Source organism: Perognathus longimembris, chromosome 3 (genome assembly GCF_023159225.1).
Source record: "Perognathus longimembris pacificus isolate PPM17 chromosome 3, ASM2315922v1, whole genome shotgun sequence".
NCBI classification, from domain to species: domain Eukaryota; kingdom Metazoa; phylum Chordata; class Mammalia; order Rodentia; family Heteromyidae; genus Perognathus; species Perognathus longimembris.
The window spans coordinates 73,634,994-73,656,261 of NC_063163.1; the positions used below are offsets into that span (position 1 = coordinate 73,634,994).

The window sequence follows — 21,268 nt, forward strand, 5'->3', positions numbered from 1 at the left end:
TGAGCCTCAATGTATTCTGTGAATCTTGGAACTTTCTGGTCATTCCTGTTTTCCTTTGTGCCACTCCTTAGAAGGCCGTGAGTTGCTGTTGTCTACATTTGGCCCTCAGGAAAGCTGGAGCTCAGGCAGAAGGAGTTGGTGGTGCCCGGGGAAGGGGCGCTTGGTGGGGATTTTGAAACTTGGGCTGAGGCCTTTGGTGAGACAGAACACTGCCATGTCCCCACCTCACCAAGGGGCAAACGGAGATCCAGAAAGGTGGCAAAGCACCCAGGCAGGCTGGCACCAGGCAGATGCCTTCAACATGTGCCATTTCTTCCCAGGCTGCCTCATGAGGGCATCTGGGATGGCGGTATCTGGGTGTCAGTAAGGCCAGCCAGCAGAGGGGACCCAGGACACCAATCTGGGGTCCCCAGCCTGACGTGGTCTGGCCAGGCTGGAGCCCTGGCTGCTGGCCTCAGCTCCTTGGGGACTCGCTCAGAGGCAAACCCCTCCTCTCTCCCTACCCCAAATTCCAGACAGGGCGAATGTCAGCGTTTCTTCAAACATTCCTGGTCCTTGTGGCCAGGCTGGCCCAAAGTTATGAAAGCAGAGTGGTTGAGACGGGCGGGGGACTGAGGGGGACCCAAAGAGATGGGCTGGTCTGTCCTCACCACTCCATCCAGCCAGCCTGTCTTCTCTCCTGGGGGAAGGGGGAAGGGGCGGGGCCAGATCCCGCCTGGAGGGAGGGGGGCTGTGCTGAGAGATGGAAGGCGGTGTCGGCCACAGAGGAGACTCCAGGAGGTGCCTGGCTGGCTGGCACTAGCAGCCCTGGTTGACACTGGGGGCGAAGGCAGAGCTAGGGTGATCATGGTAAGGTGAGGCAGCAGGGGGGCAGGGGGTGTGTGAGGGGGGGTCTTGCCTGTCCCCCACTTGCCTACCCACTGGCTGTTGTCAGCCATGCCTGCTGCCCCCTCCCCTCCAGCCCCTCCCAAGAGAAGGGGGAATGCTCTGGTTGCCATGACAACCCTGGCCCAATGGGGTGGGGGGTGCTGACCCCTCCCTCCACTCCCAGCAGTTAAGTGTGCTGCTGCTGCTGCTGCTGGGCCCCCCATCGGCCCTGGCATCGGAAGACCCCACCTTCCCCCATCCTGGGGAGAGCTCACAGCCCCCACCCCGGGCCTGTCCCTGGCGCTGCTCCTGTCCCCGGGAGGACACAGTGGACTGCGCGGGTCTGGACCTCCAGGTGTTCCCAGACAACATCACCAGGGCTGCTAGATACCTCAACCTACAGGTGGGGCCTGGGGCCAGGGGGTGGGGGGCATTGGGAATGCGGGGAGCCATAGGTGGGGCCCCCTGGGAGAAGTTGGGGGCTCTTTGTCTGCTGTGCAAGTTGGTGGGCAGTCACAGGTTTGTGGCTCATGCCTGTGATCCCAGCTACTCAAGAGCTTGAGATCAAAGGATCATAGTTCAAAGCCAGCCAGGGCAGCAAAGTCTGTGAGATTCTTATTACCAATGAAGCAACAAAAATACAGAAGTGGAGCTGTGTTTCACTCAAGTGGTAGAGCACCAGCCTTGAGCCAAAAAGCTCAGGGACAGCACCCAAGCCTTGAGTTTGTGCCCCGGGGACCAGCATGTATGTGTGTGTGCATGCGCGCGTGCACCCCCCCCCCCCAAGTTGGTTGGCAGCCAGGTTGCAAAACTTGGGGGTAGAGATAGATGCTGGGACTAAAAACAGTGATGATGAGAAGGTGGTTTGGGGGTCATTGTTGGGGTGCTGTGGGGTGTTGGAGAGCTAATGTAAAGGCTCCTAGGGACATTTGGTGACATTGGGGTGGGAGGTGAGGTGCTGGGGTTTCCTTGTTGGGGAGCAGTGAAGTCTGGGGGTGCTGCAGAGCCTTGATCCAGCCCCCCCACCGGCTGGCAGCGCTTACGAGGGCTTGGCCAGTGCAGGGTGCTCAGTGCCTTTTGTGGTTTGCATTTGGGCAATTGAATGCAGGGTGCTGGGGAAGTGGAATCAGTGGCAGGTGCTAGAGGTCATGCCTTGTTGGGAAGGGTCACGGGGGGAAGAGGTGAAATCTTCCCTACTTCATCCTGTCCCCCAGAACAACCAGCTCCAGCAGCTTCCATATAATGATCTGTCCCGCCTCAGCAGCCTGAGAACCCTGGATCTGCATGGCAATCTCCTCTCCTCCGAGGGTGAGGCGGGGCACCTGCATCCTCTTCCCTGTCCTTGTCCCCATCCTTGTGTCTCGCCCCCCCCCCCCCCGCCCCGAGACTGCAGGCAGCTCTCTGCCAGTTCCTGGAACTGCCCTTGCGGAGCATGATGGAAACTCTGGTCTTGGGTGGAGGGGGTGGGGAGACTGTGGTTTGGGGGTGTGGGGGGAAGGGGAGGCAGACCTCAATGCCTGGCCAGCAGACCTAGGTAGCTGAGATCACAGACTCACAATCCCCCAAATCTGGGGGTCCCTTTTGTCCCCCCCCAGGCCTGCCCGACGAAGCCTTCGAATCACTTACCCAACTCCAACACATCTATGTGGCCCACAATAAGGTGCGCGGCAGAGGGTGTTGGCAGACCCAGTGACACACAGCACAGTTGGGCTGGGGTGGAGGGTGGTGGGCAGCAGGACCAGCGGGGCTATGGTTCTTGCAGCTCTCGGCAGCCCCCCAGTTCCTGCCCCGCACCCTGCGTGTCGCAGACCTGGCTGCCAATCAACTTGTGGAGATTTTCCCACTCACTTTTGGGGAGAAGCCGGCTCTCAGGTAGCACAAGGCTACCCTAGACAGCTTTCGGGGATGGGGATTCTGTTCTAGGGGGAAGGGGAAGTCAAAGGAGACTCTTACTTTGGGGGTTACAAGGGAGACAGTTCTGTCCTGGGGCTTTGGGGCACCCTCAGGAGGACACAGGTATCTGCAGGCAGCCACAAAATATGAACAGATTTGGGGGTGTGGGAGGCTGGGTCGGGGACCAATGGCCCAGCCTGGCTCCCCTTAGGTCAGTGTATCTACACAATAACCAGCTGAGCAACGCAGGCCTGCCGCCTGACGCCTTCCGGGGCTCAGAGGCCATCGGCACCCTCAGCCTCTCCAGCAACCAGCTCAGCTACTTGCCACCCAGCCTGCCTGCCTCGCTGGAGCGCCTTCACCTACAGGTGCCCCCCCCCCCGCCCAGCCCAACATTCCTGCACCCCTGAAGCTTCAGGAGAGGGGCCTCCCTTCTGTCCTGTGAAGCCCTCACCTTCCAACCCACCCCCAGACCTCCAGCAGCCCAAACTAGGTGTCTGTCAATCCCTTCTATGGTCTTGCTTAAGTAACACAAGCTTCTAGGCACTCCCTTGGAACCACAATCCTCAGATTCCAGCCTCCTCAGTAGCTGGGATGACAGGTGTGAGCCACCAGCGCCACTAGCATGGCCACTGAAGACTGTCTTGTCTCATCCTCTTCACTCTACTCTAGAACAACCTCATCTCTAAAGTGCCTCGCGGAGCCCTGAGCCGTCAGACCCGCCTCCGAGAGCTGTTTCTCCAGCACAATCAGTTGACAGACAGCAGCTTGGATGCTACTACCTTCAGGTGGGCACCATGCAGGTGGGTGTACAGGGGTGCAGTCCCATGCTGACAGAAGGAACCCAGTATTCTCAGTTTAGGGTCCTGACTTCAGTTCCCTTATTGGGGACTGGGCTCAAACTTGGGCCCTGGTTTAAATCCACATCAGGCCGGGTGCTGGTGGCTCACGCCTGTCATCCCAGCTACTCAGGAGGCTGAGATCTTGAGGATCACAGTTAGAAGCCAGCCTGGGCAGAAGGGTCCCCGTGAGACTCTGATCTCCAATGAACCACTCAGAAAACTGGAAGTGGTGTTGTAGTTCAAAGTGGCAGAGCGCTAGCCTTGAGTGGAATAGCTCAGGGACGGTGTTCAGCCCCTGAGTTCAAGTCCCAGGACTACAATAAAAACAAAAAACAAAAAACAAAAAATCCACATCAAGCCTATCCCCACGACCCACGTTGAGCCCCTCTCTGAGCCCCAGAATCCCTTCTCTCCCTGCAGCAAGCTTCACAGTTTGGAGTATCTGGACCTATCCTACAACCAGCTGACCACAGTGCCCCTTGGCCTGCCCCAGACCCTGGTTGTGCTGCACTTGGGCCGAAACCGCATCCGGCAGGTAGAGGCTGGCCGGCTAAAGGGGGCAAGGGGCCTGCGGTATCTGCTGCTTCAACACAATGAACTGGGGGGCTCAGGGTTGCCCCCCAAGGTGCTGCGGCCTCTGCGGGACCTACACACACTGCACCTCTACGGGAACAAGCTGAACCGCATGCCCCGGGGGCTGCCCCACTGCCTGCAGGTGCTGGTGATGCCACATAACCACGTGGCGACGCTGGGCGCCCGGGACCTGGCTGCCACGCCTAGCCTGGCCGAGCTCAATCTGGCCTACAACCGCCTGGCCAGTGCTGGCCTGCACCGCCGCGCCTTCCACCCACTGCGCGCCCTGCACAGCCTGGACCTGGCGGGAAACCAGCTGACCCAGCTGCCCTCGGGGCTACCTGCCAGCCTGCGTGTCCTGCAGCTGCCCCACAACCAGCTGCGGGCCCTGGAGCCTGAGCCGCTGGCCGGCCTGGCCCAGCTGCGGGAGCTCAGCCTGGCACACAACCAGCTCCACATTGGGGACATCGGGCAGGGCACCTGGCACGAGCTTCCAGAGCTCCAGGTCAGGGGCGGGCAGGGTCAGGGTGGTCCCCGCTCCCCCCACCCCCACCGAGATTCCATGGAAAAACATCTTAGGACAGAGGGGAAACAAAGTTAGGCGGGCAGAAGTCAATATCAGAAAGTGTGGGGGGGGGAGTAGCCGGGCGTGGTGGTGCACACCTGTAATTCCAACACTTGGGAGGCTAAGGCTGGACCCCCAGTCTCAAACAAAACCAAGAGGTGACTGGCATGACAGAAGAACACCTGGAGGGCCCTGCTTGATGAAGGAACTCAGTTTACCTGGATGGAGAATTTGTCCCCCAGGATGGGGCGGGAAGGGAGGGTTTTGGAGACTGGCAGTGGCCATAGCCTATCTGTGCCCCTACCAGGTGCTGGACCTGAGTCACAACATGCTGTCCTTTGTGCCCCCCGACCTGCCTGAGGCCCTGGAGGAGCTGCACCTGCAGGGCAACCGCATCAGCCACGTGGGTCCCGAGGCCTTCCTTTGCACACCACGCTTGCGCGCCCTCTTCCTCAGGTGCGACCCAGGACAGGGGGCAAAATGGGGTATGGTGGGAAGGGGTGTCCACCGGGGCCATGGCCTCATGTCACCCTGTCTCTTCACATCACCCCATCTCTGGGCAGAGACAACAGGTTGCACCTGACCAGCATCTCAGCTGAGGCCTTCGTGGGGCTCAGGCACCTGCGTGTGGTGGACACTGCGGGGAACCCCGAGCAGGTCCTGGTCCGGATGCCGCCCTTAGCCCCACACCAGCCACAGGCAGGGCGCTCCAGACACTCGGGGCCACCAAGGAGCAGCACAGATAGCCCAGCCTCATCGTGAACCCCAAACTGCCCAGGCCACCCACAAGCATCAGGATGACAGATACAGCCAGGCACCTAATCCCAGCTACTTGGGAGGCTGAGATCCGAGAAATCTGTAACTCTTATCTCCAACAAACCAACAAAAAGCTGGGACTGGGACTGTGGACCAAGTGGTAGAGCACCAGCCTTTAGCTAAAAAGCTGAGATTGCACCCAAGGCCTGAGTTCAAGCTCCAGGACTAGCACAAAAAAAAAAAAAAAAAAAAAAACAAGAAATGAGCTCAGGTCAGGGAGTACCCCTTCTATGGTGGGTAGTGGGGTCAGGGGGGAACCAGCTGGGCCATCCAGGCGCAGAGCAAGAAAGAAACACTGCACAGAGCCCGCTGGATGTGGCCCTCTGTTTATTCCACACATAGGCTGGGGGCCCAGTTGGGCGGCAACAGCCCCCCACCCCGGGGTCCCCCCAGTGGCTTCTTTGGGGTGTGGGAGGGCTGGGGGTTAAGGCCCAGGAGAGACAGGAGGTAAAGTGCTCGCGGAGGCCCCGGGGGTTTGGTCCAGGGCGGGCCAGACAGAGCCCACCCCCCAGGGGTGTGCAAACAGGACTCTAGGGGGCCAGGGGTGACGTCCAGGCACCCCTGCCAGGCTGGGGCAGGGTGGGGGGCTGGAGGGGGCTGAGTCTAGATCGATTGTCCGCTGATTGTCCGCTGTGTGCTCCGGGCCACCCCGTCGGGCCTCACCTGCGGAGCCGCTGCAACTGGGGAGAGGATGGGGGTGAGGCCCCACGCACACAGCTCCGACCCTGCCCTGCACTGTACCCCATCTGGGCCCTGGGCTGGTCTCCACCCTACACCTCATCCCTGCCCTCGCCTCCGCTCACCTCGCTCTCCACCAGGTTCCGCCTGTACAGCGCCTCCTTGGCAGCCTCCTGAGGAACCAGGCAGTCAGTGGGTACAGCCGGGCAGCGCACCCCCCACACCCCGCTGCCTGGCAGGCTCCCGCAGGCTCCGCTTGGTCTCCCAGGCCCACCCCACCCTGCTGCCCAGGCCCCGCCCCGTGGCCTCGCCCTGTTGCCCAGGCCCCGCCCCACCTCCCAGGCCCCGCCCTGTCTCCCAAGCCCACCCCTGCTGCCCAGGCCCCGCCCTGCGGCCTCTCCATGCTGCCCAGGCCCCGCCCCGCTGCCTCACCCTGCTGCCATCACAGCCCAGGCGCCGAGCGGCCTCGGTGTAGAATTGCAACTGGCGTTCCAGGTGGCTGGCATACTCTGGAGATCGCTGGGGGTCAGAGGCTGGGCGCCCCCCCAACAATCCCACCCAAGGCTCCCTCGGGTCCCCGAGTGCCCGCTCGGCCCCGTGCCCCTGGCTCCTACCCCGCCGGAGCGCAGCGCCCCCCTGCTCCAGCTGCGCCCGCTGCCACTGGCTGCGCTGTACGATGTCCTGGTACTGCTGGGCCACGTCAGCTGGCACCGGCCGCCGGGCCTGCCTCAGGGCCAGGATCTGCAGCACCCCAGGGGTGTGTGAGGTTCTGGGCCTACGCCCCACTCCCACCCGCAGAGCCCGGGCACGGGGCACCCACCTTCCGCTCCAGACGCTCTTGGTCGAAGGCCAGCACGCTGAGGCTGTGCAGAGGCCGCGAGGATCTACGGGGCACGGAGGGGGGTGAGGCGGCGTGGGAACCCCCACCCCATTAACTTAGTACACCGCACCGGGATTCAGTCGGGGACGAGGAGGTGCACGCACGGTTGCACCACAGCCGAGTGAAGGGAGCAAAGAGAGGAGGAAGGGAGGAAGGAAGAGAAGGAGAGAGGGCAGTGGACACAGCGATGAACAAGGGGAGAGTGAGGAAAGGGCTGGACCTAGTGATCATGGTAAGATCACAGCCCTCGGGGGCAGTGGACAGAGGCGGCGAGGCCGGGGCAGCGCCTACCTGGTCCCGGGGTCTCTAGCAGCTGCGGGGACGGGAGGCGCCTTGGTCTTGAGCGCAGCGACCTGCTTCAGAGCAGAGAAGCAGCCCGTGGGGGCGGGTCCCCTGGGAGCCCCCTCCCCTCCCCTGCCCACTCGGTGTGGGGCTCACGGGGGGTGCAGCGTCGATGACCAGCCACCGCTCCGTGGTTGTCTCCAACTGCTGTGCCGTCAGAGGCTCCCGGATTCGAACTATCACCTCGAGTGACCCCCCTGTAGGCCGGCGGCCATCCAGGACCTGGGAGGGGTGGAGGGGGGAGGAACAGGGAGAATGGAGCATGGGGGCTGGGAGGTTCAGGGCCCCCCCAGGGTGGGCATGGGGGAGGGGGCTCTCACCTCCAGGACTTCCCGGACCTCACAGGCCGTCTCCAGCGCATCCAGCTTGAGCTGGGCTGTGCCCAGCACCCGGTCGGTCTTGAACAGCCCCCTGTGTGTACAGGGTGCCGGGCGGTGGGTCCGGTGCCCCCCGACACTAACCCCATCCGAGCCCGCCCCGCACCTGTGCCCTCACTCACCCCTTGTGGACCACTTCGAACTTGATGCCTTTGGTCTGAATGGCCCTGCGCAGGGCGCGGTGTGCGCGGTTGATACACAGCTTGAACTGCTCCTTGAATTCTAGGTGGAGGAAGAAGGGGAGGGGCAGGGACCCTGTTCGAGACCCTCAGATCTCAGGCCCCTCAGTATCTAGGATGACAGGTGTGAGCCACCATACTCAACCTGTCACTGGGTGAGATGGGGTCTGGAGATCGTTTTGTGCCCCGGGCTAGTCCCAAACAGTGGCCCTCCAGATTTCCAGCCCCACCCACTAGTCCTGTCCACTATGCCAACTCACCAGGGGAGTCTGTGTTCTTGACGACGCCTGTCTTGTCTTTCTGACCTTCCTCCTGGGTTGAGAGGGGTCAAGAAAGATGAGGGGCTGTAATCCTGGCCAGGGACTTCCGCTTGCCTCAACCCTGGCCCCCCATTCTCCTGGCCCCCCACTCTAGCCTCCTACCTACCACATTGGGGTAAGGAAAGTCGAAGCGGACAAAGACATCCAGGTCTCCTGGGGACAGCCCTGTGGACATGGAAGGGACAGCGCTGGGCAGAGGTGGCCTCCCCAGCCCGGCCTACAACAAAGCCCCCCCCCCCCCCCTTACCACATGTGGGCCGTCCTTGCCCATGGCCCCACCCACCCACCTCCCAGGCCCTGCCCACACAACCAGCCCCCACTCTCCTCCCCGGCCCCACCTACACCACTGGTTCCACCTCTTCCCCCCAGCCCCGCCCACGTGGCCACCCTGCCCACCACCCCCTCTCCAGACTATACTCACTGCCCCTCACCTGGGGGCGTGGGCAGGTTGATGCACTTCACCACAAACAGCAGCATGTCGTTACTGCTGAGGTCGGGGAAGATCCTTGTGGGCAGAAGAGAGGCCAAGGCAGGAGTTCAGCCCCACCCTCACCTGCCCTGCTTTTCCTCTGAGGTGGGGGGGGGGAGCAGGGAGCCCGGCCCTGGCATTCAGTTTTATTCCTTTCTTTCTGAACCACTCCTGGCAGCACTGGATTTGAATTCAGGGCCTCATGCTTGCTAGGGAGACACTTGAGCCACTTCACTAGTCATTTTGGCTTTGTGTATTTTTTTGTAGATAAGGTGGTGTGGTACTATTTTTTTTCTTTTCTTTTCTTTTTTTTTTTTGCCAGTCCTGGGCCTTGGACTCAGGGCCTGAGCACTGTCCCTGGCTTCCTTTTGCTCAAGGCTAGCACTCTGCCACTTGAGCCACAGTGCCACTTGCAGCTTTTTCTGTGTATGTGGTACTAAGGAATCGAACCCAGAGCTTCATGCATGCCAGGCAAGCACTGTACCACTAAGCCACATTCCCAGCCCCTTCTCTAGAGCTGGGATTACAGTCACATACTACCAGGTCTGGCTTGTTGGTTAAGGTGAAGTCTCCAGGATTTTTGCCCAGGCTGGCCTATTCACTCCTGAGTTTCTTGGATTACAGTTTGAATCATGGCACCTGGCCCATTTGACATTTCTCCAGCACCTACTATATGCCAGCCAATATTTTAGCATTTTTGGCAGTTATGAGGCGTAAACTCAGGGTCTGGGTGCTGTCCCTAAGGTCTTTTGCTCAAGGCTAGAGCTCTACCACTTTGAGCTATGGCTCACAGCTCCATTTCGTTTGGTTGTTGTTGCTGTTCGTCATGCGGCTTGAACTCTGGGCCTGGGCGCTGAGTCAAAGTGCCACTTTCAGTTTTCTGGTGGTTCATTGGAGATAAGTCTCATAGACTTTCCTGCCCTGGCTGGCTTTGAACCATGACCCTCAGATCTCAGCCTCCTGAGTATCTAGGATTACAGGTGTGAGCAATCAGTGCCTGGCCTCCATTTCCAGTTTTTGAAGTCTATGAAACTTATCTTCAACTACCAAAAAGCCACAAGTGGAGCTATGGCTTGAGTGGTAGAGCACCAGCCTTGAATGAACAAACTTAGTACTTGTACATCTTCCTGATATGTTCCTTGGTTCCATACTGTATGCCTGCCCCAGGGCCTTAGCACATCACTACCCACCCAAACACTTTTAGGGGTGGGGGTGGGATGGGTTCTCCCCAGGGGGCCCTACTTGATGACATTGAAGGTTCTCTGCTCAAAGCGGGCGGCAGGTGTGGGCAGCCCTCGGGCAAAGGCCTGCTTCAGCATCTCCATGCTCCTCTTGCAGTCTTCCGCCAGCTTCTCAAACCTGCGTGTGAGAGCACCCTCTTCAGGTCCCTGGCCCTGTGCTGGACAGAGAGGGGGTCCAGTGGGGTGGGAGGTGGGGCACTCACTTGCTGGTCTCAGCGATGTTGCCCAGGTGAGTGAACTGGTTCGAGTGGTTGAGACACATCTATGGGTACAGAGAATAAGGAGATGGGTGGGCTGGCAGGGTGCTCAGCGCTGGGGTGTCCACTGCCCAGGGCTCACCTCGTGCTGCTGTCGGATCAGTTTGGTGAGCTCCCCGTAGCGCCGGGCAGCCTCCTGGGACAGGCCAGGCCCGGGCCTCTGCACCAGAGCAAAGTCGTCCTTGCTGACCGGCGCGGGTGGCACCTGGGGAGATGAGGCTGTAGTAGGGAGGGCAGCTGGCTGGCCACTGCCATTCCCCCCTGAGCTCTGTGGAAATGTCAGATGTCACCTTCCTGCCCACCGATCTGCCCCCGGCTCTGGATTTTCCTCTTGGTCCCTCCACTGTGCTATATGGCGACCCCTCAGCCACCCGCAACAATTTGAGTCTCTGTGCACACATACGCCCTGGTCCAGGGCTGGGGACATAGCAGTGACTAACAGCCACGTCCCTGTGCTTTTGAGGCTAATGTTTGTTCTGGTAGGGGAGACGGCAACATAAAATGAGATCAGTGGAGCCCAGCATGGTAGTGCACGCCTGTAATCCCAGCAGGAGGCTGAGGCAGGAGGATGCGAGTAAGGCCAGCCTGGGCTACACTGCGAGACCCTGGCTCAGAATAGTGAGGAAATGAACCATAGGCCACAGTCGAAGATGATGAATGCTAAGGAAAGCAAGGAGGCATATTAGATAGGAACTTGGAACAGGCCTCACTGAGGCCTGAACTGAGGAAGGGAGCCAAGCAGGAATCTAGGGAATGCTCTAAAGAGGGAGGAAGACAAGGGAAGTAATGGGGTAGACCATGCAATCAAGGGCCTGTATTTACTTGAGTGTTCCTAGAACAAACCCGAATATCTTTCCACAAGCACAGGAATTTCCTTTTTGTCTGACACTGAGATTCAAACTCAGTATCTGATGCTTGCTTACGGCACTCTAGGACTGGCCTCCATGCCTCCAACCCATGCATGGAGATTTGTGGCTGCTGTCTTCAAAGCTATGTCTGACAGGGCTGCACAGCTGTGCAGAATGAAACTGCATGACCCAGGCTCCTTTGCAGCTGGTTGAAGCCATGTGACTTCTTTGGGCCAATAGGAGATAAGCAAAAGGTGACATCACTTCCTTTAAAGGAACCATCATACCTTTTCCTCTCTCAGCTCTTCCCATGAATGGGAGGCAACATGGCAGTCAGTGACTCACTTGGATCACTGGCCTGTCTGCTTGTCCTGATAATTTTGTGCCACCCTGGACTGATGTCACAAATATTCAAATGACCCTTGGCAGAACAACAAGTTGGAAGGAACCTGGGCTGGAGGGTAGGGCCCAGACTGTCCTGAGTGGGTCTTGCTCGATCAGTCTCTTTGGTGTCAGTTGCTGTGCTGGGGAGGGCCTGTTCGTTACTGCAGCTTGGCCTGGGCCCTGACTAATACAGGACAGGTCACACGGCTGCTCAGGGAGGCCTGGGCACCTCACCTTGGCGATGTCCACGGGCAGCCCATTGCGGGAGGCCTCCAGCATGGGCTCCAGGCCCTTGGCCTGGCGCAGGTGCATCTTGGCGCCCTCCACATCATTTTTCTGCTTGGCTCGCAGTGCTGCCTGGAGGAGTTGCTTCTTGCGGCCCTCCAGGAAAGCCAGCTGCTGTTGGGCTGAGGGCAAAGGAGCTCTGCAGGGGCTGCCCAGCCCACTGGCTGGGCAGCAGGGTGAAGGTAGGGACACTTACCTCTGGTGGTCGTGCCTTTGGGGGCTGCTTTGGCTGATCCCGACTGGGGGGCCCTGGAAGGTGGGGCCTTGGACTGGGCTGTGGGGGCCACAGGGCTGTTCTGCTGCTAAGTGACAGAGAGAAGTCACTGCTTTGCCAGTGGCAAGAAAGCATTACTGTCAGTTAGGGGCCTGTCCTCAGTGTTGAAGACCCCTGGAGGCTGTGTCCCAGCATGTGACACCACTGTGTCACCAGATGCTGTAGTAGCCCTGCAGTCCGCACCAGGTCTATCCTTTCACTGCGGCCCCATATCTGGGGGGGGGGGGGGAGATGGAGAGAGGGATATATGGCTTTGTACCTACCCCTCCCTCCTCAGTCCAGACCACACTCCCTCACCTTTGAAGGCCCCTCCTCTTCCTCCTCCTCCAGACCTTCATCCTGGTTGGCCAGCTTCATGGCAGTCTCCAGGACCCCCACCAGGCTCTGCTGGGCAGGCTCAGCAGTCTCTAGGCCCTGGATTGGAGGAAAGCCTGGGCGGCCAGAAGGGGCTCAAGTCAGGAGGAGCCCCCTGTGTCATGGGGAAGGATGGGTGTGTACCTCCCCTCAGGAAGAGTCTTAGGCCTGTGTGTATGTGTGCGCATACGCACATGGAGGTTTGAATTCAGGGCCCAGTGCTTGCTCATCTTGCTTGCTGGCACTCTATCCCCTGAGTCATACTGATAGCCTTGTGTGTTTTTGTTCCTTAATTGGAGATGAGAATCTCATACACTTCTCTGCCTGGGCTGGCTCTGAACTTGATCCTCTGAACTTCCGAGTAACTATGACTACAGGTGTGAGCCACAGTGCCCAGCCAGGAGTCACCGGCTTTGAAGCTACTTCGGTGTTAGTGGTTTGTGTGGTGCTTGGGGATGGAAACCAGGGCACCACTGGGCTCACCCCCAGGCTCCCAGAGTCCACTCCGAGCCTGGGGAAGGGGCTGCCACTGCGGTGTGAATGGTGGGCTAGTCCCAGCCTCCCTCAGGCCTCTTGGCTTCCCTTGCCTGACCCTGGGCCTCTAAGAGACACCCTGGGATGTCCCCTGTGTGGGGAGGTATGCTGGGCACCGGGGGGGGGGGGGGGGCGGAGAGTGGCCTGAGAACTGGAGGGGCTCCCAGATAATTGAGGGCCAGTGGCCCAGAAGGTACTGCTGTCCTAGGGGTCCTGTGGGCAGCTCTGGGAGCCTAGCGTGGGCTTTTAACCCATGGGGAGGAGGGTGGCGGGGGCGGGGGGGGGGGGAGGCTGAGCAAAGTGAGGAGAGTCCGGTCCTGAGAAATGGGGAGGACAGAATGGGACAAGGGGGACAAGGAGAGACCTCTCCAAGCCACCTCCTACCCATGCAATGGCCAGTTGCCCTGGTGGAAATCTGGTCTCGGAACCTGGCCCAGGAGGAGGGAGGAGGGAGAAGACCCAGGCCGTGGCCAGAGGGGGCGGTCCCAGAGCATGCCAGGGGCGTGGCCGGAGGTGACACGAGTCAGAAGAGGGCATGGTCTGGGGACATGGCCTACCTGGGGGCACTGGCAACTCAGCTACATCCAGGGCTCGGCCAGCCTTGTGCGCACGAATGGCATCTTGATATTGCTGGGGACACACAGGTATGAGGGAGACCTGGGAAAGGCCAGGTTTCCCCTCATACGGCCCTCCACCTAACACCCCCACACGAACCTTGACAATCCGCTCATGCATGCGCGCCTTGCGCTGGTCGCCCTTGGCCTTGGCCTGGGCTGCGGCGACCCGGTACCGCTCCATCCGCTGCTCCAATGCCTCCAAGAGGGTCCTCGGGGGCGGGAGCACCTCTGAGCACAGAGGGGCAGGGGCAGGGTTAAAGATCTGGGAAAGGGGCCCCCCAGCCTGTCCATCCCGAGGGTCCTGGCATCCTACCTGGAACGGAGGGTACGGCGGTGGGAGTCGGTGCTTGGGGCGTCGGAGATGGGGCTTCTGGGGGTAGCTGGTCTGGGGACAGAGGGGGAGCTTGCTTGGGGCGCCCTGCTGTTCCTTTAGGCTGGTCAGGCCTGGCCAGCCAGGTCTGCAGCGTCAGCGGGAACCTAGCAGGGCTGGAGGGAGGAGGGTGACCTCACCAGGTGGAGGGGGCAGGCGGGACAGGTCCACAGGCTCCCCTCGGCTCAGGGCTTCCAAGACGGCGTCAAAGCTCTGGGAGAAAGAAAGGAGATCAGTGGAGAAAGAGGCCAGAGCTGGGGTGAGGACCCCAAAGAGACCCCATACCCTGCTCCTTCCCATCCCCTTCCCAGGCTGACCCCCTAGGGTAGTAAACTGAGGCCCTACAGGTGTGCCCAAGCTCAGATGTGGGTGTGGAAGCTCCCTGTCCTCCCACCCCGCTGTACACCTTCCCACCCCTGCCCCATCCCCACACCGCACCTTGGCCACACGGAAATGCCTGGCGGCCGTGGCGGTGTCACCCTGCTGCTTGGCGCGGAGGGCGGCCAGTTTGTACTCACGCTGGCGACTCTGCAACTGAGCCAGGGAGCTGCAGGGACCTGGGAGGCAGACAAGGGTCAGGGAGCCTCCAGCGGGGCCAGGCACAGCTCCCCGCCCCCCGCCATTCCTCCTGAATTCTCACGGCCAGTGCAGCTCAGAGAGGGTGGCTGCCTCCCTGGGATCACACAGCTTGTAGCCTGCATGGTGGGCATCCATCCTAGGTATGGAAGGCTCTTGCACCCCTGGAGTTTTGTCAATAAAAGAATTCTAGGAAACTGTAGACCCTTAAGCCTTTCTTGTTTTGTTTTGTTTTTGCCAGTCCTGGGCCTTGGAACTCAGGGCCTGAGCACTGTCCCTGGCTTCTTTTTGCTCAAGGCTAGCACTCTACCACTTGAGCCACAGCGCCACTTCTGGCTTTTCCTGTATATGTGGTGCTGGGGAATTGAACCCAAGGCTTCATGTATGCCAGGCAAGCACGCTACACCACTAGGTCATATTCCCAGCCCCATGTGCTATTACTTTCTAAGGTGTTGGGGATGAAACCCCAAGGGTCTTGCACTTGCCAGTCACAAAGCCACGCCCCAACCTCAGAGCCTCATGGGTATCACTGATAATCACACCCTACAGAGCCAGCTGTCCTGTAGATATGCCCACATAAGACACACACACACACACACACACACACACACACACACACACACACACACACACACACACACACGGGTAGCCACGCCCCTGTGTATGGCCATGCCCCAGCCCAGCATTGCTCTTTCCAATCTAATGCATTTTAACTGCCACAGTGGGTTTCAACCCACCCACATACACTTAAAAATTTTTGCTTAATACAGATATATACACATCTACCACCTCAACTAATTTTCCTCTCTTTTTTGTTTTCTCTTTTTAATTTTGAGACAGGGTCTCCCTGTGTAGTACAAGATGGCTTTGAACTTGCCATCTCTTTGCCTTAGCTCCCATGTCTTACTCATGGCTGAGCAGCCATCCCACCATCCATTAGTTTCTAGAACTTTCTCATCTCCAACTGAAGCTGTCTCCATACAACACCCAATTCCCAACCTCTTCTCCAGCCCATCCGTCGTCCCTCCATTTTTTTTTTTTGAGGTATTGGGATTTGAACTCAGGGTTCTGGGCTGCAATATAGCTATTCAGGGCTTGCTGTCATAGCTGCGAGCCACCACGCCCAATTTCTTCTGCAGAGATGGAATCTCCTGGATTTTTCTGCCCAGACTAAGCATGGAAATGTGATCTTCCTGGTCCCACTGGGATTACAGATGTGAGCTGCTGGTGTCCACCTGGCTCTTCCTTTTATAAAAGCTGAATAAGTCTCCTTTGCCCAGGCCCTGCTCACCCTGGCCGTGTCTGCTGCCTACCTGAAGGGAGCTGGGGTTTGGTGGAGCTGGGAGACAATGCTGGGACCATGGCAGGGAGGCTGGACATGGGGACCTCAGGCTCTGCGGCTGGCAGGCTGGCAGGGGCCAGCTGGGGGGGTGCAGGGGTGTGGCTGGGCATGGCTCCTGGGCCCTTCCCCACAGCCACAGGTGGGGGGATGTCCCCCTCGTCTATGAAGATGCCCTTCTGGACAGCAGACAGCAGGTCTTCCAGAGTCTGCAACAGATACAAGAGTGGGCTCAGGAGAAGTAAGGTGGTCCTGGGGGGGGCGTGATGGAGTCCCCTGCTTTCTGTCCACTCACTTTGAGCCCGCGGTCATAGCGCCGCACTTTGGCACTGTCCCCCGCTTGCCGGGCACCCTCGATGGCGCATTGGTAGAGGGATAGCCTCTCCTGAAGGGTGGCTTCCACTCCAGGCTGGGGGGCTGAGGGCTTTGGCTGTGGGAGAGATGGGGGAGGGGGGCACAATCTGGGTGCCAATTCCTTCCCACAGAGACAAGTCACCCTCCCTACTCCAGCAAAGCAGAAATCCCTGTATCTGGGGAAGATGGAAGTTGAGGATTATTATGTCACCTACCCCAGAGGGACAGGGGAGGGGGTGAGCCCCAGGGTAGGGGGCAGGGAGCTCTACCTGGGCCACCGCTGACAGGGGCTCCACAGCCTTCTGTTCTTCTCCCAGGACCTCATTGAGTTCTGCCTGTGGGGACAAACGCATGGCCAGAGGGGGGCGTGAGGGCCAGCTGCCCCAGGCTCTAGGGATCAGGCCACCCATCCCGGAGGCTAGTGGCTTACCAGGAGGTCATCATCAGCCTCCACATCATCGTCGGTCTCCTCTTCCTCCTCTGGGTCTCTCATGCACAGCCTGGCCATTCTCTCGATAGCTTCCATGGGCAGCGGACCTGCTGGCAGGGGAGGCCCAGCTACTCCAGCCACCTCTTCCCCCAGAAAACCCCACTGCCCCCACTCAGCTCTTCCTCAGCACCCTAAGCTCAAACTATACCTCTCTGGGTTTCCCCTTGGTGAACATGGGATAATGGTTTGTCCCTGATCCACAGAGGCTACAACGCTCCACACCCCAGCAGATGTCTGAAACCACGTAGCACCAAGCCCTCTGGACATTGTGCATCTTTCCTTCAGGTCCTGCAGCATTTCCGCACAGACTCATCTATCCTCCCACAGCACCTTCTTCCTACCCCTATTTTGTCTCTTTTTTGGCCAGACTTGGGGCTTGAACTCAGGACCTCTGGTGTCCTAGAGCATTTTTGCTCAAGGCTAGTGCTCTATCACTTGAGCCACAGCTTCACTGCCGGCTTTTTTGGTGGGGGGCTGGTTCACTGATTAGAATCTCTTGGATTTTTTTGCTCGGCTGGCTTTGAACCACAATCTTCAGATCTCAGTCTCCTGAGTATTTAGGATTAGGGATGCAAGGGACCCACACCCAGCTGGTCACAGCTGATATTTTCTAGTTAAAGACATTTTCTTTTCTTGGTTGGTTGTGGGGCTTGAACTCAGGGCCTGAGCACTGTCTCGAGCTTCTTTTGCTCAAGGCTAGTGCTCTACCACTTGAGTCACAGTGCCACTTCCAGTCTGCTTCTGATTTTGGAGTAATTAGAGGTAAGAGTCTCATGGGGCTTTGAACCTTGATCCTTAGATTTCAGCCTCCTGAGTAGCTAAGATTATAGACATGAGTCATTGCACTGGGCTATTAAGGACACTTTTTTTCCCTCCCTCCCTCCCTCCTTTCCTTCCTTCATTCCTTCCTTCCTTTTTGGAAGTCTTGGGGCTTGAACTCAAGGCCTAGGCACTGAGCTTCTTTTGCTCAAGGCTAGTGTTCTATCACTAGAGCCACAGTACCACTTCTGGGTTTTTCTGTTTATGTGGTACTGAGGAATTGAACCCAGAGCTTCATGCAGGCTAGGCAAGCACTCTACCTACCACTAAGGGACATTCCCAGCCTATTAAAGATACTTTGATTAATATACATTGCTGCCAGGGCTGGGAATATGGCCTAGTGGCAAGAGTGCTTGCCTTGTACATTGTTGCCAGGTACCAGTTGCTCATGCCTGCCTGTAGTCCTATCTACTCAGAAGGCTGAAATCCAAGGATCACAGTTCAAAGCCAGCCCAGGCAGGAAAGTCCCTGTGAGACTCTTATCTCCAATTAACCACTGCAAAGCCCCAAGTGGAGCTGTGGCATGAAATCTACAAATAAAGAGGCCAGACTGTACTAGGAACATACTGGAAGGCTTGCTTTAGCCTCTGGGTTTTAACTCCCTCAACCACCACAGAGTCCTCTGTCTTTAGCAGTATACCCCAGGGCCTTTGCACATGCTCTGACATGCATATGCTATTAGAAGTGGGTGCTTCCTTCACAAATCCTGCCTGGCTCTGTGCTCCACCATACCAGCACTGATGACAGGATGGCAGATGACAGGTCAGGATTGGTGACATCCTAGGCACAATGTGTAATACCCTAGTCCTTGGGATGTGCTACAGAAACTCCCTAATCTTTGTCCACAGTTGACCATAGACCCTATTATCCAGATCATGGGTTCCAGCAGGGCAGGGCTTTCTCTGTTGTTATCCCCCTGGCCTTCTTCTTCCTTTTTTTTTTTTTTTTTTTTTTTGTCAGAGATGGGGCTGGGCACTGTCCTTGAGCTTTTTCCATTCCAGGCTAGCACTCTACTACTTTGAGCCACAGCACCACATGTGGATTTCTGGTGGTTTACTGGAGAGAAGAGTTGAGTCTCACAGACTTTCCTGTCCTGCCTGGCTTTTTTTTTTTTTTTTTTTTTTGCCAGTCCTGGGGCTTGGACTCAAGGCCTGAGCCACTTCTGGCTGTTTTCTATATATGTGGTGTTGGAGAATCGAACCCAGGGCTTCATGTACATGAGGCAACTCTTGCCACTAGGCCATATTCCCAGCCCTTCCTGCCTGGCTTTGAACTATGATTTTTAGATCCCAGCCTCCTGAGTAGTTAGGATTATAGGCCTGAGCCACCAGCACCGGGCTGCCCTGGCCTTTTTATCCATGGCCCAGCTCTGAGCCCCAATCAAGTGGGATCCAAAGCTGTGTTCAATGTATGCGCTCCTCACCTTTGCCTTTGAGCTTCTCCAGGGCCTGGGGCTGTTCCCCCACCAAAGCCAAAAACTCAGCCTCTAGCTCCTCATCGTTAACACCATCGTCTGGCATCATCAGGCCATCTGGGGAGAGGTCGACCAGCAGGCCCAGCTGTGGGAACAATGAGGAGCCACTCAGCTTTTGGGATGGACCACTCAGTCACAAGCAGCCATGATGGAAGGAGGCGCCATGGAAAGAAGGAACTAAGCTTTCCCAGGACATATTGTTTCCCTGGGGAGGGCCAGCAAGGCAGGCAACAGGTGTGTTGAGATGGGCAGGGCCCTTTGGCACAGTGCAAATGAGAAAAAGTGTAGGCAGAAGATCCAGGCGACTCCTGCTCTGAACCCACGCACTGGATACAATGCCAGCCAAGGTCATGGGCCAAGCAGGTTTCATGGCCTGCGGCAAGCAAAGCCACACCTAGCCTTTCCTTCTAGAATATTTGCCAAATTGATGGACAGGAAGGTTGGGGCTTCAACATTTTTGTAACAAGAAGTGCTAGAAGGGTGAGAGGTGTGGCTCCATGGTGAACCCTTTGAGTGTGGGGGGGTGGTTGTCTTGACAACAATAAGTTGACAACCAGGTTTCCTGTTTTGGTTAACGACCAATCAAAAGGTGACAATATGGACTGGAAGGGGCTGGGGATATGGCCTAGTGGCAAGAGTGCTTGCCGCGTATACATGAGGCCCTGGGTTCAATTTCCCAGCACCACATGTACAGAAAATGGCCAGAAGTGGCGCTGTGGCTCAAGTGGCAGAGTGCTAGCCTTGAGCAAAAAGAAGCCAGGGACAGTGCTCAGGCCCTGAGTTCAAGGCCCCAGGACTGGCCAAAAAAAAAAAAAATATATATATATATATATATATATATATATGGACTGGGAGGTGGGGCTTCCTGCATCACAAGTACAAGGCCTCAGTTCAAATCCCATAAAGGCCCATAAGGAAAAAGGTAAAAACACAATGTTGAATTTGTCCTGTTTTTGTTTTTGTCTGGGCCTGGGCGCTGTCCCTGAGCTCTTCAGCTCAAGGCTAGCCCTCTACCACTTGAGCCACAGTGCCACTTCCCATTTTCTCATGGTTAATTGGAGATAAGAGTCTCACAGTCTCTCCTGCCTAGGTTGGCTTTGAACCGTGATCCTCAGATCTCAGCCTCCTGAGAAGCTAGGATTACAGGCCACCAGCGCCCAGCTGAATTTGTGCTTTCTGTACCCCCAAATTGGCCACATATTATGAAGTAGGCATGGGGTTATGATAACATGTATTAGGGCTAGCTTCTAGGACTTTCCACCAAGTAATGAATCTTCACAAGTGTCCTGTAAGGTAGTGATTGTTTTTCAGGGACCCCATTTCACAGGTGAGGATAACTGAGGCTCAGGATAATAAAGCCAATTTTCCTGCATGCAGAGGCCAGAAGTGGACTTCCGGTGCACAGACTAGTTAATATCTGAGCACCAAGCTCTGGTTGGGCTCCCTCCATCAATTGGGAAAAAAAAAATCCACCCCCCACCTCCTACCCACAGGCATCCAGGCAAAATCGGCAGGCCGCCCTCCTATAGGCTGGTGGATACAGTTCGGGGTTTGCAGTTGGCCCTGATTCTGTGACCTTGGGCAGATGTCTCCCCGTGGGTGGGCCTCAGTGTCCCTGCCTGTACAATGGTAACAGAACAAGACCAGGCCTTGTTGCTGCAAGCTTTGGCAGAGCAGGTTGGATGGCTGCCCCTCCCTGGCAGCTCAAGCAACAGGTGGCCCTGACCTGCATCCAGGGCGGGGTGCCCAGGAGTTGGGGTGTCCAGGGCCCATAGGCCTCACCATAAAGGGTGGACCAAACCTTACCTGGGGGGGCGGGGCCAAGGCTCACCTGGAGGGTGGGGATCGGGGCTCCCTGGGGGTGGGGCCTTCCCTGCACGTGTAAAGGGGGTGCAGAGGGATACCCAATATGACCTCGGGGTGCAGACTCACCTGGCGGGCGGCAGCGGCGCCCCGGCCCGGGGGTCCTGGGGGTCCTTTTCTCTTGTGCATGGTCCAGCCTAGATGTCCGGACCTCGCGCCTGACCCGGCCCTGCCTCCTCCCCGGTGGGCTGTCGCCGCTCACAATAGTCCTTCCTGAGATCTGCGCCCCTCCTTGGTGGTCCACGCCCGCCAGTCCCGCGCCCTCGGCACCCCACTTCCGCCTTGGCCTCCAAGCGCCGCCGCACCGGAGCGCGGCCACTGGACTCACCGGGCCCGCCGCGAAGAAACTACAACTCCCAGCAGGCACGGCGCGGAGAGCGCACGCGCG

The 21,268-nt window shown here is 58.0% G+C and overlaps 2 protein-coding genes across 4 annotated transcripts; one reads left to right on the plus strand and one right to left on the minus strand.

Annotated features, from left to right (window-relative positions):
• Nucleotides 1-786: 786 nt before the first annotated feature.
• On the plus strand, nt 787-5,629 carry Podnl1 (podocan like 1). The gene is made up of 10 exons (XM_048342388.1): nt 787-849; nt 1,052-1,270; nt 2,082-2,175; nt 2,463-2,527; nt 2,630-2,739; nt 2,972-3,128; nt 3,433-3,548; nt 4,023-4,680; nt 5,048-5,196; nt 5,304-5,629. Exons 1-10 carry the CDS (start codon nt 847-849, stop codon nt 5,500-5,502), a joined length of 1,770 nt encoding a protein of 589 aa, XP_048198345.1. The 5' UTR covers nt 787-846; the 3' UTR covers nt 5,503-5,629.
• Nucleotides 5,630-5,845: 216 nt separating this feature from the next.
• Nucleotides 5,846-21,206, minus strand: Cc2d1a (coiled-coil and C2 domain containing 1A). Of its 3 annotated transcripts, none has more exons than XM_048342372.1 (29): nt 20,950-21,206; nt 18,967-19,102; nt 16,665-16,771; nt 16,504-16,569; nt 16,176-16,310; nt 15,855-16,089; nt 14,404-14,522; nt 14,106-14,178; nt 13,909-13,980; nt 13,693-13,823; nt 13,536-13,608; nt 12,388-12,521; nt 12,013-12,115; nt 11,766-11,938; nt 10,382-10,504; nt 10,246-10,304; nt 10,044-10,160; nt 8,764-8,837; nt 8,439-8,497; nt 8,273-8,324; nt 7,956-8,055; nt 7,777-7,867; nt 7,553-7,678; nt 7,406-7,470; nt 7,055-7,118; nt 6,849-6,975; nt 6,667-6,743; nt 6,360-6,407; nt 5,846-6,236 (listed from the first exon to the last, which is right to left on the minus strand). In XM_048342372.1, exons 1-29 carry the CDS (start codon nt 21,007-21,009, stop codon nt 6,216-6,218), a joined length of 2,820 nt encoding a protein of 939 aa, XP_048198329.1. In that variant the 5' UTR covers nt 21,010-21,206; the 3' UTR covers nt 5,846-6,215. The 3 variants fall into 3 exon arrangements, with proteins under 3 accessions (XP_048198329.1, XP_048198330.1, XP_048198328.1); XM_048342373.1 differs by having other exon boundaries at nt 7,406-7,467; nt 12,013-12,118; XM_048342371.1 differs by having other exon boundaries at nt 12,013-12,118.
• Nucleotides 21,207-21,268: the final 62 nt, after the last annotated feature.